Genomic DNA, 13222 nt, shown 5'->3' with positions numbered 1-13222 from the left:
AAATAATTGATCACAACATGAAATATACTGTAACGAAGGAGATTATTTTTTTCCTTTTAATTGCCAAGTAAAACAGTGTGCATGCGTAGTGTATTGTGTTATGCTCGTGTTTGGATATCGCTGCATTGTTTGCTCGTACAAGACAATTTTAGTTGGGTCGTTTGAAACTCGCGACGGCGTTTCAAGTATTAGCCGTCGTCAGGTGTACTAACGTTGTTCGTACTCATAATTTCATACATGCGTATTATAATAATATTATGATCGTACAAATTATTTATTATATTCGCGTGAAAGCAGCGACCGAAATTAAAAATGAGTTTTGCCGTTATATAGGCAACAGCCATTATAAATGTATTAGGTGGAGTAGGTGCCTCCACGATAGTATGTAATATATTTTTTTAACAATAATGTTTTCGGCGAATTAACCGTGGCTGCACGATTTTTCACCCCTCTCGACAACGCAAACGATTCCGATACACTGTTATTAATCCAACGCTATATTATTATTATCATATATAAAAGTCTCAGGTTGAAATGATTATTAATTTCCACCGAGAAATTATAATAATTTACTTTGTCACATTGTGTTTTACGGCCGACAAATCAATTGCATACCTACCTAAAGTTCGCGTCAAAAACCACACTGTACATATATTGTACAATAATCCATACGAATATAATGTGTATTATGTTGGTGTGCGGTTGGTTGAACTGAACAGAATTCAACACTGTTCAACTGTTGTGTACATTTGCTTATAATTAATAGAACACATGTCGTATGTCTTTTTATTTCTGTTTTTATTTTGTTTATAATAGAAGCAAAAACATAATATAAAATATTATAATTACATTCGAATATTTCGTAAATAGTTTTTAGACTTAATATAACAACTGGCAAAGTTATCTACACCGTCATCGAAACACTACGGACAGCGTTAATTTATAAAATACAATACCATTATAATATACAGACATACAGTTTAGGTAGGTTCTAGACACTATAGTAAGTTATACATCATAATGTTTTATTAAAGCTACGATATATTATTATTGTTTTCTATAAACACTGATTATCATAAAAGGTTTTCGTCTATAATTTTGTTTTATTTTGTACATTTGCTTTAATATTGAAATGCTATAATAAAATATACAACAGTATGTATATGTACATAGAAATATATTATATATACCATTTAAAAGTCTATATGAAACAGTTTTACAACGCGGAAAAGAAGTTTTATGCCTCGTCTCGTCTCCTCTTCGCAAAATTTAACGGTCCAACCATTGTTTCCAAACCTGAAATTAAAAAAAAAAATCATCAATTAAGTTTCCTATTATATTATATTCTTTAAAATTAAGATAGTGTAATTGATCCGAGAACTTTTATATTGGATATTTTTTCTTATTGTAATATTATAACGGATCACCCTACTCGACTGGAGGTTATTATTAACAAATTAGACACGATATTATTTCACGTCAATAACTCATTATAAATAATAAAATTGATTTGTCTAATAATAGGTATAAAGTAATAATCAAAATAAGGTTTCTGTGTATATTTTATAACATGGTGTAATTTATATTATAATCTTAAAAATAGTAGTCTATTATCAACTAAATATTGTTTTAGTTTAATTAAGCGTCAATACTCAATAATATTTTATTATAATATACAATATTATTTTAAATAAAAATATTTAAATCATTTTTTATGATTATAAATGTATATACAATTTATAAATTAATAATGATGGAAAACAAGGTTAATATGATAAAGCACTCATAAATTGTAATTTAATTACAGTATTGAAAATTGTGCATTAGTTGGTTTTAAAATTTGATAATACTATTTTTTACAACGATATATGGTATCATTATTTATAAATACGAATGAGTTAATAAATTTACTAATCACACAATTTCCGGGTATTGATTTTTAGAGAAAAACAAATTATGGGTTCTATTCCTTTTTATCAATACCCTCTACACAGTGTATGTTATGTTAGGTAAATCATATTGCGTTACTAACAATATTTACTGTAGATAAAATGCTATAACATTTCAATTTGGAGAAATAAAATAAGGAGCGACCACGAAGTTGTTTTTTTTTTATAAATTTGGTTTTTATACACACAAAGATAATGATATATTTTATAATATAATACCACGTTCTTGGTATGGGTAGGTATATAAAATACATAGGAATTTCAACTTTATTATATCATACAAGACGATGGGTAACAAAGTACCTACATAAAAAAATAAAAAAAAAATAGAAAAACCGAATCGACGGGTAAAAAAAAAATAATAATACCTAATAATAATAAACGTTGCTGTAAACTAATAATAAGCCGTTTTATATGGCGATTAGCGTGTGTGTATAGAGGTCAGAAGATGTGTCTCGTACACGAATGCACCATGCCCGTCGTCTAATATAATATATAATACCATGTAATATCGACGTGTATAACTAATATTTAGATTATAGTTTTTTTTTTCTCTCTATTATTTTTTATACCCTTGAAACACCGCTCAACGCACACACAATAATATACGCCTTATAGATCCACTGCCATGGCGAGGTCACCCGTACGGATAACCGGATTGTTTTAATATCCGAAAATATTAATTTATCACTGAGTCTATAATATAGTAGTCAATTAGGCAGTCGTGGATTGCCGTATTAACGCCATTAACCTCGGATACGAAATCGGTTTTACACAATTTTTTTTTTCCGATCCGCATAGAGTCTTCTCTATAAATATGATATTTTAAGCGGCGCTACGCATTCGAACATACGCGGGCGCTATACCAACTGCAGTTATTCCATAGATCAGACGTGTAATAAAATTTACATAATCCTTTAATAATTATGTTATAACATAAAGTTTATCTGAAGTTTGAGTCCGATATTATAATATTTAATATACGAATAGTATGATATGATATTATAGTGTATAATGTACATCATAGGTATGTAAATGCTAAAAATGTTTACCAAACTTGTTCCAATCGAATATGACGATGATAACAGTAATGATTTTGGTTTCTTGGTTTCTTTAATTAGATTATTTAAGTATTTTTCACAGAGTATTGAAACGCTTGACTTTTCTAAGAATAATAAAAACAGCGTACGAAAAAAAATCTTCATAGGTATATATACTGAATAATTTTCTGTTTTTATTTGATCCAGTTATTATCCCGGCATCTTACTGGAAATTAAATAAAAATACAAAATAAACCTCAATTACGTCGATGAAAACTAGATTATTCTTCGACTAATCGAACTGCATTTAGTGACTATTGTCTAAAGTACGATACCGTTAATTGCACACAGGTTTAAATTACTGAGACAGTGTGTGATTCACGTCCAATAAACAATCGTCTATTGATCGTAAGTAAGGTCCAAAATTGAGGATCATCCCCGGGGAAGACTAAGTTTTATTCGAGTAAAATAAGTTTCGCATTAAAGGTTTTTTTCATAAGTTTCAATAACTAGTGTTCGTTAAATTAAAATATGGAATTCGAGCCAAGGTGGCACCTTGAGTGGTGACTTCTAGTGTTTTCAATGAATTTTGTAATACCGGGTTTTTTTTTTATGGTCAAGTGGAAGCTGCGCGAATTCAGAATAATGTTTAAAGCTTAAAAACATAGACGATTCATTATGTTTATAAATAAAGGTGTATTTGAAAAAAAATTTAAAGGGCCAAAAAACACGCATCTAGTGCTAATCAAGCCCCCCGCCCTTAAATTATAAAGCATGATAAACCTTGCAGATAAAGCAGGACTCTCGGCGTCGTCGACAAAAACAAAATATGGTTCGGCTCGTTTAGGTACTTCGGGCGGCCAGCACTGCAGTATAGACACATCACGTGGTGTACGAGATCCAAAGCAATAACATTATACATATTACACGAGTAAAATATAACTATAACAAGTCTTGTGTCGTCGCGGTAATGGCCAAACGTTTATAATACATATAGGTACACGGCACACATGCACACGTGGTGGTCGTAATTTACTTTGGGCGTATATAGTAATAATAATATTCCATCGGGTTATTTATTTATTATTATTATTATTATTATTATTATTATTATTATTTCACCGCGTTCTTTGAGGACGCGACGTGTGTGCATTGCCCTCGCACGAACACGCAGACGCGTAGGTACCTACCCATAAAATATAGTAATGTTATATATAGGCCGTAGGTATATATATATATATATATATATATGTATACGGCAGAGAGTCCGAACAGAGCAGACAGCTTGACGCTGCGGCATTCCATTTAATGGTACAATAATATATAGACACACACACACACACACACACACACACACACACACACACACACACACGTCTCTTAGGCATATTACATACATGTAATAATATTATATTATTATGCGCGAGCATTATAGTTATGGCGCGCGTTGTATGTTGTGGGCCCCGCGTGTCTGAATGTCGGTCCGATGGTGGCCGTAGGTACACGTCATTTATAACTATACTCACGACGACTTCTCGACCGACACCATACGTGGGATATATCATACTATTATGCTCGTCCGCACGCGTTTGCCTACGAAATAATACTTAGGTATGAAATATATTACTGTTATTAAATTAGCCAATTACGCACGTACTATTATACGTACGTAATCGGTGGTGTAAAATTGCGCATACGTCTGTCCCTTTTCGTATATAGCACGACTCGGTATACGTTTGAACGATATAATATGATAAATATACACCGCAAACCCATCTACCGACCCTTGAGAAACATCACGATTTTGCGTACGAAAATGGGCGCCAACCTGTACTATTTATGCGGTATTTTCAATTCTCAAATACAATTTTGTTTTTTAAAAACAATTATTATGAATCATTCATAATTTCAAATAAACACAGTATAGGTATACGCAATGATATGAAGTACGCTGTACTGCAGCCAGCGATCTGCCATCGCATTCCGATCATCAGTAGCGTAATATTATAGTGTAATGTGCATTTTATGCGTATATAGTTAAGTTCCGAATTATAAATGATTTGCAAGGTTGCAGATGTGCTGTATCCACCATAGTTGTTGAGTTCGCGGACGACAAAGTGTCTAAAACCAATCGTTATAATATCAGATCGTACAGTTTACCCACGACTAGCTGACTGGAGTACCTGTCACTTTTTTATTAAATTAACCCTCTCATAGTACACTACTCGGGACTATACGTGTACAGCCAAAAATGTAATCTCTGAAATCGTTATATTATGATTGTGAGATGTTCGTAGAAGTATATATACAGTAAGTACAATGTATATAATAGTATAAAATAGTTTATATTAGTATGCGTATAATATGTAGGTTAATTATGCTCATTGTTATAAAATATAACATATAACAATTAGAAAACAACCAAAAAGCCTTTAATAAACACTATTCTATAAATCGACATAATCACTCAACACTCATTAGTTATTTTTTTAATAATTGACCACTCGGGACTCGGGATGCCTTGGATATGATAATTATTATATACGTATATCTATATATGTTTAGCGTTATACTCTGTGTAGTAATTATGGGGAGGGGCAGAGGTATCATTTTTCCCCACAGATATACTAACAGTACATCTATTCATCAATATGAGCACCTACAGGCTACAGTTTGTTTCCAAGATATAAAATATAAGTTTTTAGACTTGTGTAAAAACAAACAATATTAGGTATACATAAAATAAAAATATATTTAAGGCCGAAGTCTCAGAATTTGGATTTTGGTTAATAAAGAATTTTACCTCCTCCCTATGGTTTTTTACCCTGCAGTTGCGTCACTAGTTCTACTCCAAATGTATTCATCGCGGTTTTTAATTATAAGTGCCGTAAAATGGGATTTCTTGCATCTAATGATGTTAAGAAACTGTTATATACGTTTAAATGAAGTGTCTTTTTTAAAACTTAGACTTATTTAAATATTTTCTGGAGTATGACACACGCCACTCACAAAATAATGATGATATAGGTAATATTATAATATTATAAATCTACGCATATATAAAAAAGAAACACTTTGTTTATGTCTTATCGAATATGATATATTATAATAACTCCCAAAAACCAACTAGTTTGAATAACGAAAATATATACTGAAAATATGAAAAGAAAAATCATATGTTCGAATAATATTTTAAGTTATGAGCTTCAGTCTCTTCGGTGATTGTAAAAGTAGTGGGCCGTAATACTAGCACAATACATGGGTATAATACTAATAATACTATAATGTATTGGACATTTAAATATAAACATTCTAATTTGTAGTATCATATTATATACCATTGTGATACTTATTTATATTTTACTCTTATAGTGTACACAGTATACCCATTAAAAAAATAACTATATTCGTATTAATCGTCTTGATAAAAGTATATTATACAAATAAATCATAAAAACAAAACGTTAACGACTTAATTGCGTGTTAAAAATTAATTTTCATAGGTTAGCCCGTTGTAGAATATTTAAATATTCCAGAGACCCTCCACGTGGCGAGGTTGTGCATATTATTATAATTACAGTATAATAATTGTAAGTATATATTGTATAATAATTAATAAATAATAAACAAATTACCTATTTTTGAAAAACACATCATACATTGAAATATTACATGCATATGACAATACAATTATAATTATACCAAGCGTATACCTGTAGTAATTAGTAACGTAAATATTTGATTATAAGTAAGTATTTCTTCTACAATGTAATACCCGTTCGGGGTACCAGTTTAAGATATTCATTAGCGAGTTTCGTACCGTTATAATTATCGTGTGTAATAATAATTACAGTATTTATTTTATTGATCGTTAATGGCTTGAAATGTCAGCAATAGAAGTTGAAGCTTAATGATAACTTTAATAAAATGATTTATGGGTAGGTAATATACGCTAATGAGGTAGTTGGTATAATATCGTACCTTGCAATATGTTGTAATATTATGCCTATATGTTTGTATTACGTAGGTACACCGTATATCTATGTAATCAACCGAGATAAATCCAATGGTATTAAAACAGTATTTCAATGTGAAAACACCGTCATTTTTAACAGGTAAGTGAATACTAAATGAATGAGAATTTCATTTAAATTTTTCATTTTATTGAATTATTCATTTAAAAGAAGAATTTTGTAACTGGAAAATATTGAATGCATGATGGTTGTTTTAATTTAATAGTGTCATTTTCACTTAGGTACCATATACATATTATATTATATTACACGCTTTAAGATTATGAAAAAAATGAATATTTTTTCTATACATACGACACATTTAAATGTTAATTTAATAGCACTATGCGTTGAATAAATATTAAAAATTAATTTCATGTACGTATAGCAATAGTGACAGACAGATTTTTTTGAAAATTTGCCAAAATTAAAAATATCAATTTTCCGATTATACACCATTTTTTTTATGATAACTTATAGAATTTAACATTGATTGCTATGAAGTTTAAACATTGTACACACATTATGTAGATAGATAGTAGATACTGACCGTTTAATTTGTATATAACACAAGTGTATATTATACAACTATTTATTTAATTAAATTATCTATACAAGGTTTAATCTCATAGTATTACTTTTAGTGCTAATATATGCTATGTACAATGTGTATTTATAACATATAATATTTAATATTTATTAATTATTGGAAATTTACTACTACATACGCGAAGACATAAAATACAGATACGAATATTTGATTTTAGTCGTTTATTATATTATAATAATTCCAAGTAGGTAAATAAGATAATATAACATAAGTATAATAACTAAGGAGTTTAGTGGGATCAGAAATTCAGAACGATATAAATAATATCCTATTAAGTCACAACTAACCAACACAATTAATACTTAATATGTTATACATTATTCATTATTTAAAAATAAATTTTGTAAAATGTAAGAACTTGATGCTGATGCTGAGCAAATATAACCTAGCAGCTATATAAATTATGTTTTGCACGTAACACATATTACGAATAACTAATTTGTAATAATTACATATATTATCTGAATCGTGTTTGAACAAATTTATATTATAAATATTTTAACTAATAATGAACATCAATGCTGCATATTATAATTGTACCTACACATAGAATATCTATGTCAATTGATTTCGCACAAGACATAAATACAGTCGACGTTAATCGGTTGTTCGATAACTAAAAACATATATGAAGCTACGAGTCTTGTAAAAAAGAAATACAAATAATTATTAAAAAAAATACGAACTGGTTCTATTTAAATAGTACACAAACATAATTATTATGTAAGTACTGCACACTATTACAATTGTAACTACTGAATTATGATAAATGTATTATTTTTTACATTGGAAACCGAATTCAATGGGTATTTAAATTTAAAAATATTATTGTGCTACACATTTGTATACTAATATTATTGACAATTACTACAATTGTAATATTTTAAATTATACAAATCAAATTTAAATAAGTTTGTTGATTGGTCGCCACAAATAATATGTAAATTTCAATCAAATATACTATGTTTTACTGTAGTAAATTTCAAAAAAAAAAAATAGATTATAAATTAACATAACATACCTAGGTAAATCCCTTACAAGTTTTGACTATCATGAAAAAAATATTTAAAACTCATCGTCGATACATATATACAACACTACAAGGTTAGCGGAATAACGCAGAGATATTAAACATTCTAGTAGCAATAATATAGTTAGCATACTAAACTGAATATTTAATCTACTTACTATCATAGTCACAAATATTAAAATTACACTTGTATGTGGCACAGAGATTATGATGCTATGCAGGTAGAGCGATTGACTTACATCTATTACTAATAAATTATAATACACTAAGGTTAGGTTAGGCTAAGTCTCATGGACATCAAAAAAAGATCATATTATTATATTAAATATTATTAAATAAATTTGGTTTGGTTCTCAAAACTATTTTGTTCAGCAAACAATTTTGTTAAATTAAAGTTTCACTATGTAAATATAATATACGTTAAATATATTATATACATTTGCAGATAATAAATAACATCATAGCTGCAGGCATGATCATGGATATACAGATATACTAAGATCTTAAAGGTATATTCAAGATATTTGAAATTAAAAAAAATCTTTAAACCGGGAGAGTCCATTCGATAGTGTTGGTTGATCTCATGCTAATGTTCGAATCTCATCCGAGGAGGTTGACTGCAGAATTACGCCTATCGGAAATAATTGAGCACACGTCAGCTGGATTCTTTGAAGAGTACCTATCAATACCTACTGTGTAAGCTTATCTGAATAATTTTTTATTCAATTCATTTGAAGTCGATTTTGATAATGAAATTGTATTTGGGATCATTGACAGCTCTTCTCTCTTCTTTAACCGTTTAACCATTATATAAAATAAAATCTAAAAATATCCATGGCCACAATTCGACTCGAACATCACGTGATTAAGAAATAAGCAATGATATTGTATGAATATATGCAGTTATAATGCAGTTATTTCCATTGCACGCTGCACTTTGCACTTGTATTTGTCACATTTGTGGTTTAAAATATTGCACTCATCGAGTAACTGATACAGACCGTCGGATTTACGAGGTGTTGCACTGCACTTGCATCTAACTGTAATAAACTGTTGTATTTATAACAGTAGTCAGCTGAGAGAGAACGTCCGTTTAGACTTGAAACACAATTTGTTTCATCGACACTGATAAAATAAATGAAATTATATTATGTATACCTATGATGTATAATATATTAGAGCTAATCGACTCTCGTGGCCACAGCGGCCCTCGGGGGCCACCAGAAAACGTGTTGAGGCGTTCGGTCGCTTTTGAAAATCGTACCGCCAGCATAGGTATACCTACCTATACATTAAATAATGCGTTTTCATATAATACCATTAACATGATTTTGAATTTTTTTTTTCAACTTGTGGGATTAAGAAAACATATTTTGTAATTTATATTATTATTATTTATTGTATATAGGTGAATATAAGTAGGTATTGCCCAAGTCTCCACCGCGCACGTAGGTATACGATAGAATATATCCCCTGAAGTCTATAGTTTTTTTAGGTATTATAATATATTAAGTCGATAAATGTACCTATTTAGTATTATACAAGTTACAAGATGTTTGTACATGTATATCAACAGTAAATAAATATAATTATACATAGTTATAAGTAACAATGTGTAGCTGCATTTAAAAGGTACGGTATGATCGTGTGAGCGTATTACATATTTTAACGTATGAGGGATAAATAGTTGAGTCCCAATACCAGAATATTCGGAATTGCCAGGACATTTAGATATAAAAAAAAATCCGAATTCCAATCGAAATAGCCGGATTATTCCAATAATTAAACTATACGTTATGAGTACTGTAGAACATAATTAATTTTTTTAGTTTTATAATTTTATACAGTAAAATATATTATAATATTTTGTTGTTATGTGTATATTCGTGTGACACGCTTTAATGATATATTATTTGAATTGGTATTTTTATTCATAACTTGAATTTCTAATTGTATCTATGTATAATAATCTTGAGTCTTTACTACCTACCACTACATTTAAATAAATAATCCATGTGCCACAGTTTAATAATTGTAAACTTAAATAACCTTGTAATTGATGCTTCAACAAAATAAAAATATTAAATATTAAGAGTGCTGAGTGACTCTGGAATAATTACATAATAAAAAAGCCCCTGGCCACGGACAAAAAACACAATACTATGTAGGCACCTACAAATGCAGATTTTGGTTTAAAATTTACTATGGATAGTAAACGTACGGTACTAAATATTTAAAAGTCAATATTTACTATGTACTTTTTACTTAATTTATTTCACTATTGGTTTGTAATGGAATTCACGATAGAAACATTTTTTAAACCACTTTTAATTTAAGAGTAAATAATGCATCTAAGTAAAATTCTATTGAATTCCCTCTGAAATAACCCGGGAGGTCGGAGGTAACATGATTAAAAAAAACTGGTGAACAAGTTTCTTAGGAAGTTTAGCAGTGGTGCAAAGAATATATCTCAGTAAATCAGTAATGATAATATCATATAGAGCGTTAAAAATACTGTTGTTATACTAAATAAAATGTTTTCGTTTTCTAACTTTACTCTGGTGAGTTTTATGTAGCAATTAGACCTTCGAAACCGTAATACGATTGTAAATTGTATAATAGTCAATAGATACTAGTAGGTATACATAATATACTTGTGCATACAGCCATATTGGTAATATAGGTACATATTAAGAACACATTTTAGATAGTATAGAATATAGTTAAGTACAATAGATGCAGCGGCCGGAATATGCAAAAAAATAATGTCTAAATATTTCAACTTTGACCCTAACTGAAATATTTATTTTAAAAAAAAGTCTAATTTGTCACTATAATTGTGTCATTATAATCCTACGTATTATTATTTAAATGGAAATGTATCGTATTGTTAAATCTTTTAATCAAAGATTTACAATGTGTATGTAATATTATATTCCTATATGTAATTACATCGTGGCACTACAGCGTTCCACTTTTTGTACCTAATCACTTTATACCCAGTATAACATGGCATTATGGCCTATAATATAATGTATGTACAATCGACAGTTTATCAAAACCAATTTCGGCTAATCGTTTATCAGAAGTTATACACTCTCGGGTTTTTGGATCCTCCCACTTTATTATTATTCAGATCACGGCTAAGGTTGTTTTATGTCCATTGTCCACACATAATATTTTTCCATCGAAGAAAAGAATTACTATTTATTATATTACATTTATTTTTACGATAAAATTCCTCTTATTTTATTAGTTAATAAATAATTAATAAACATTGTTTTATTCAAATAATATTGTAATCGGCTTTAGTGAAAAACCAATCATTTATTAAACGTTTTTATTTTAATAGCATGATAATACAAACACTAATAGCATATTGTCATTATTATAATAACTTGTTGATTTTTATGTCATATATTATGTATGTGACTCTATAGTACTCTACCTAATTACTACGTCTATACCATGTAGGTACAATGTGTCTATGATGTAGGTAAACATTGTGTAGGTATACAAAGCAGTTGAGTAAGTATAGTATAGCAAGACACATCAATGTACACAAGAACATTAATCAAATACTTAACCATGTTATATTTAGGTACCGAACACGGTGCCTTCAACACAATTAGGTACGTTGTTAACTAATCTGTCCAACAAACCAACAAACGTGGTGCCAAATAGAGTAGGCACATACGATGCCAGCCATTGTACTGTTGTCTGTTTGTTTAAATAATTTTATTTTAAACGGTCCGTCGATTACTCATCAACGAACACGTACAGCCAACAGCACAACATGTTTTATTAAAATACCACAAGTAAAGGAGCACAAAACACCAAATGTTTACACACGGAATACAGTAAATAATACCCAAAGCATTCGATTGATTGTACTTTGTAAACGGCGTACCTACCCATAATCAATCTGATATGGGTACAGTGGTACACTGAGTGATGGGTAGTAGTTATTTTCAAGTGTATATTCACTTCGTGAATTGTGTAGATAGGAAACTTTTTCTTGATCTATATAATATTATCCGTTACTATTTCGCGGAACTAGAACTGATTCATAATACATAATAATATTTTCAATAAATTAAACCATGTTTGGCCGTGTAGTTGCATGTTAAATTCATTTATAATTAAATTGTAATAAAATATATTGTGACTGTACAATTACATGAGTGAAACGAAAAAACATCAAACGCTCAAACCGCATGGGTATAGAACAGCTCTACTATACAGTAAATAGTAATTTATTATACATATAGGTTGCATCGTGCGAAATGAGTTAACCAATATAAACTGTAGGAATACATTACCTATAATGATATATTTTTAATCAAACAGATTTAATAATATTTAAGAGACCATAAAATTACTCACGTAAAAACAATAATTACCCGTAGCATAAAATACAATTAGGTTGACTGCGGTGTAAAGCGTGATTAAAATGTCTCTCCACTACCGTCCTCAGCACCACTTCAGGCCGGAAACTTTTCCACTCATGTACGGTATACTATTATTTTAGTAGATTAACACGGATGCGTACATACATAATGTAAACGCGTTAAATTGAA

At 29.4% G+C, this 13222-nt stretch overlaps 1 protein-coding gene across 3 annotated transcripts in view; it reads right to left on the bottom strand.

The window, feature by feature from the left end:
• Positions 1-777: 777 nt before the first annotated feature.
• Positions 778-13222, bottom strand: part of LOC111030439 (fork head domain-containing protein FD4-like) — a 47087-nt gene continuing 34642 nt past the window's right edge. For all 3 annotated transcript variants that reach the window (XM_022309927.1, XM_022309928.1, XM_022309926.1), the window contains exon 3: positions 778-1296. In XM_022309927.1, coding sequence (XP_022165619.1) covers positions 1270-1296 — 27 coding nt within the window. In that variant the 3' untranslated portion in view covers positions 778-1269. The remainder of the gene's footprint in view (positions 1297-13222) is intronic.

This window comes from Myzus persicae, unplaced genomic scaffold (assembly GCF_001856785.1).
Source record: "Myzus persicae strain clone G006 unplaced genomic scaffold, MPER_G0061.0, whole genome shotgun sequence".
In the NCBI taxonomy this organism is placed as follows: Eukaryota; Metazoa; Arthropoda; class Insecta; order Hemiptera; family Aphididae; genus Myzus; species Myzus persicae.
Note: the sequence above shows the minus strand (reverse complement) of the source record. Positions and strands in the feature narration are given on the sequence as shown.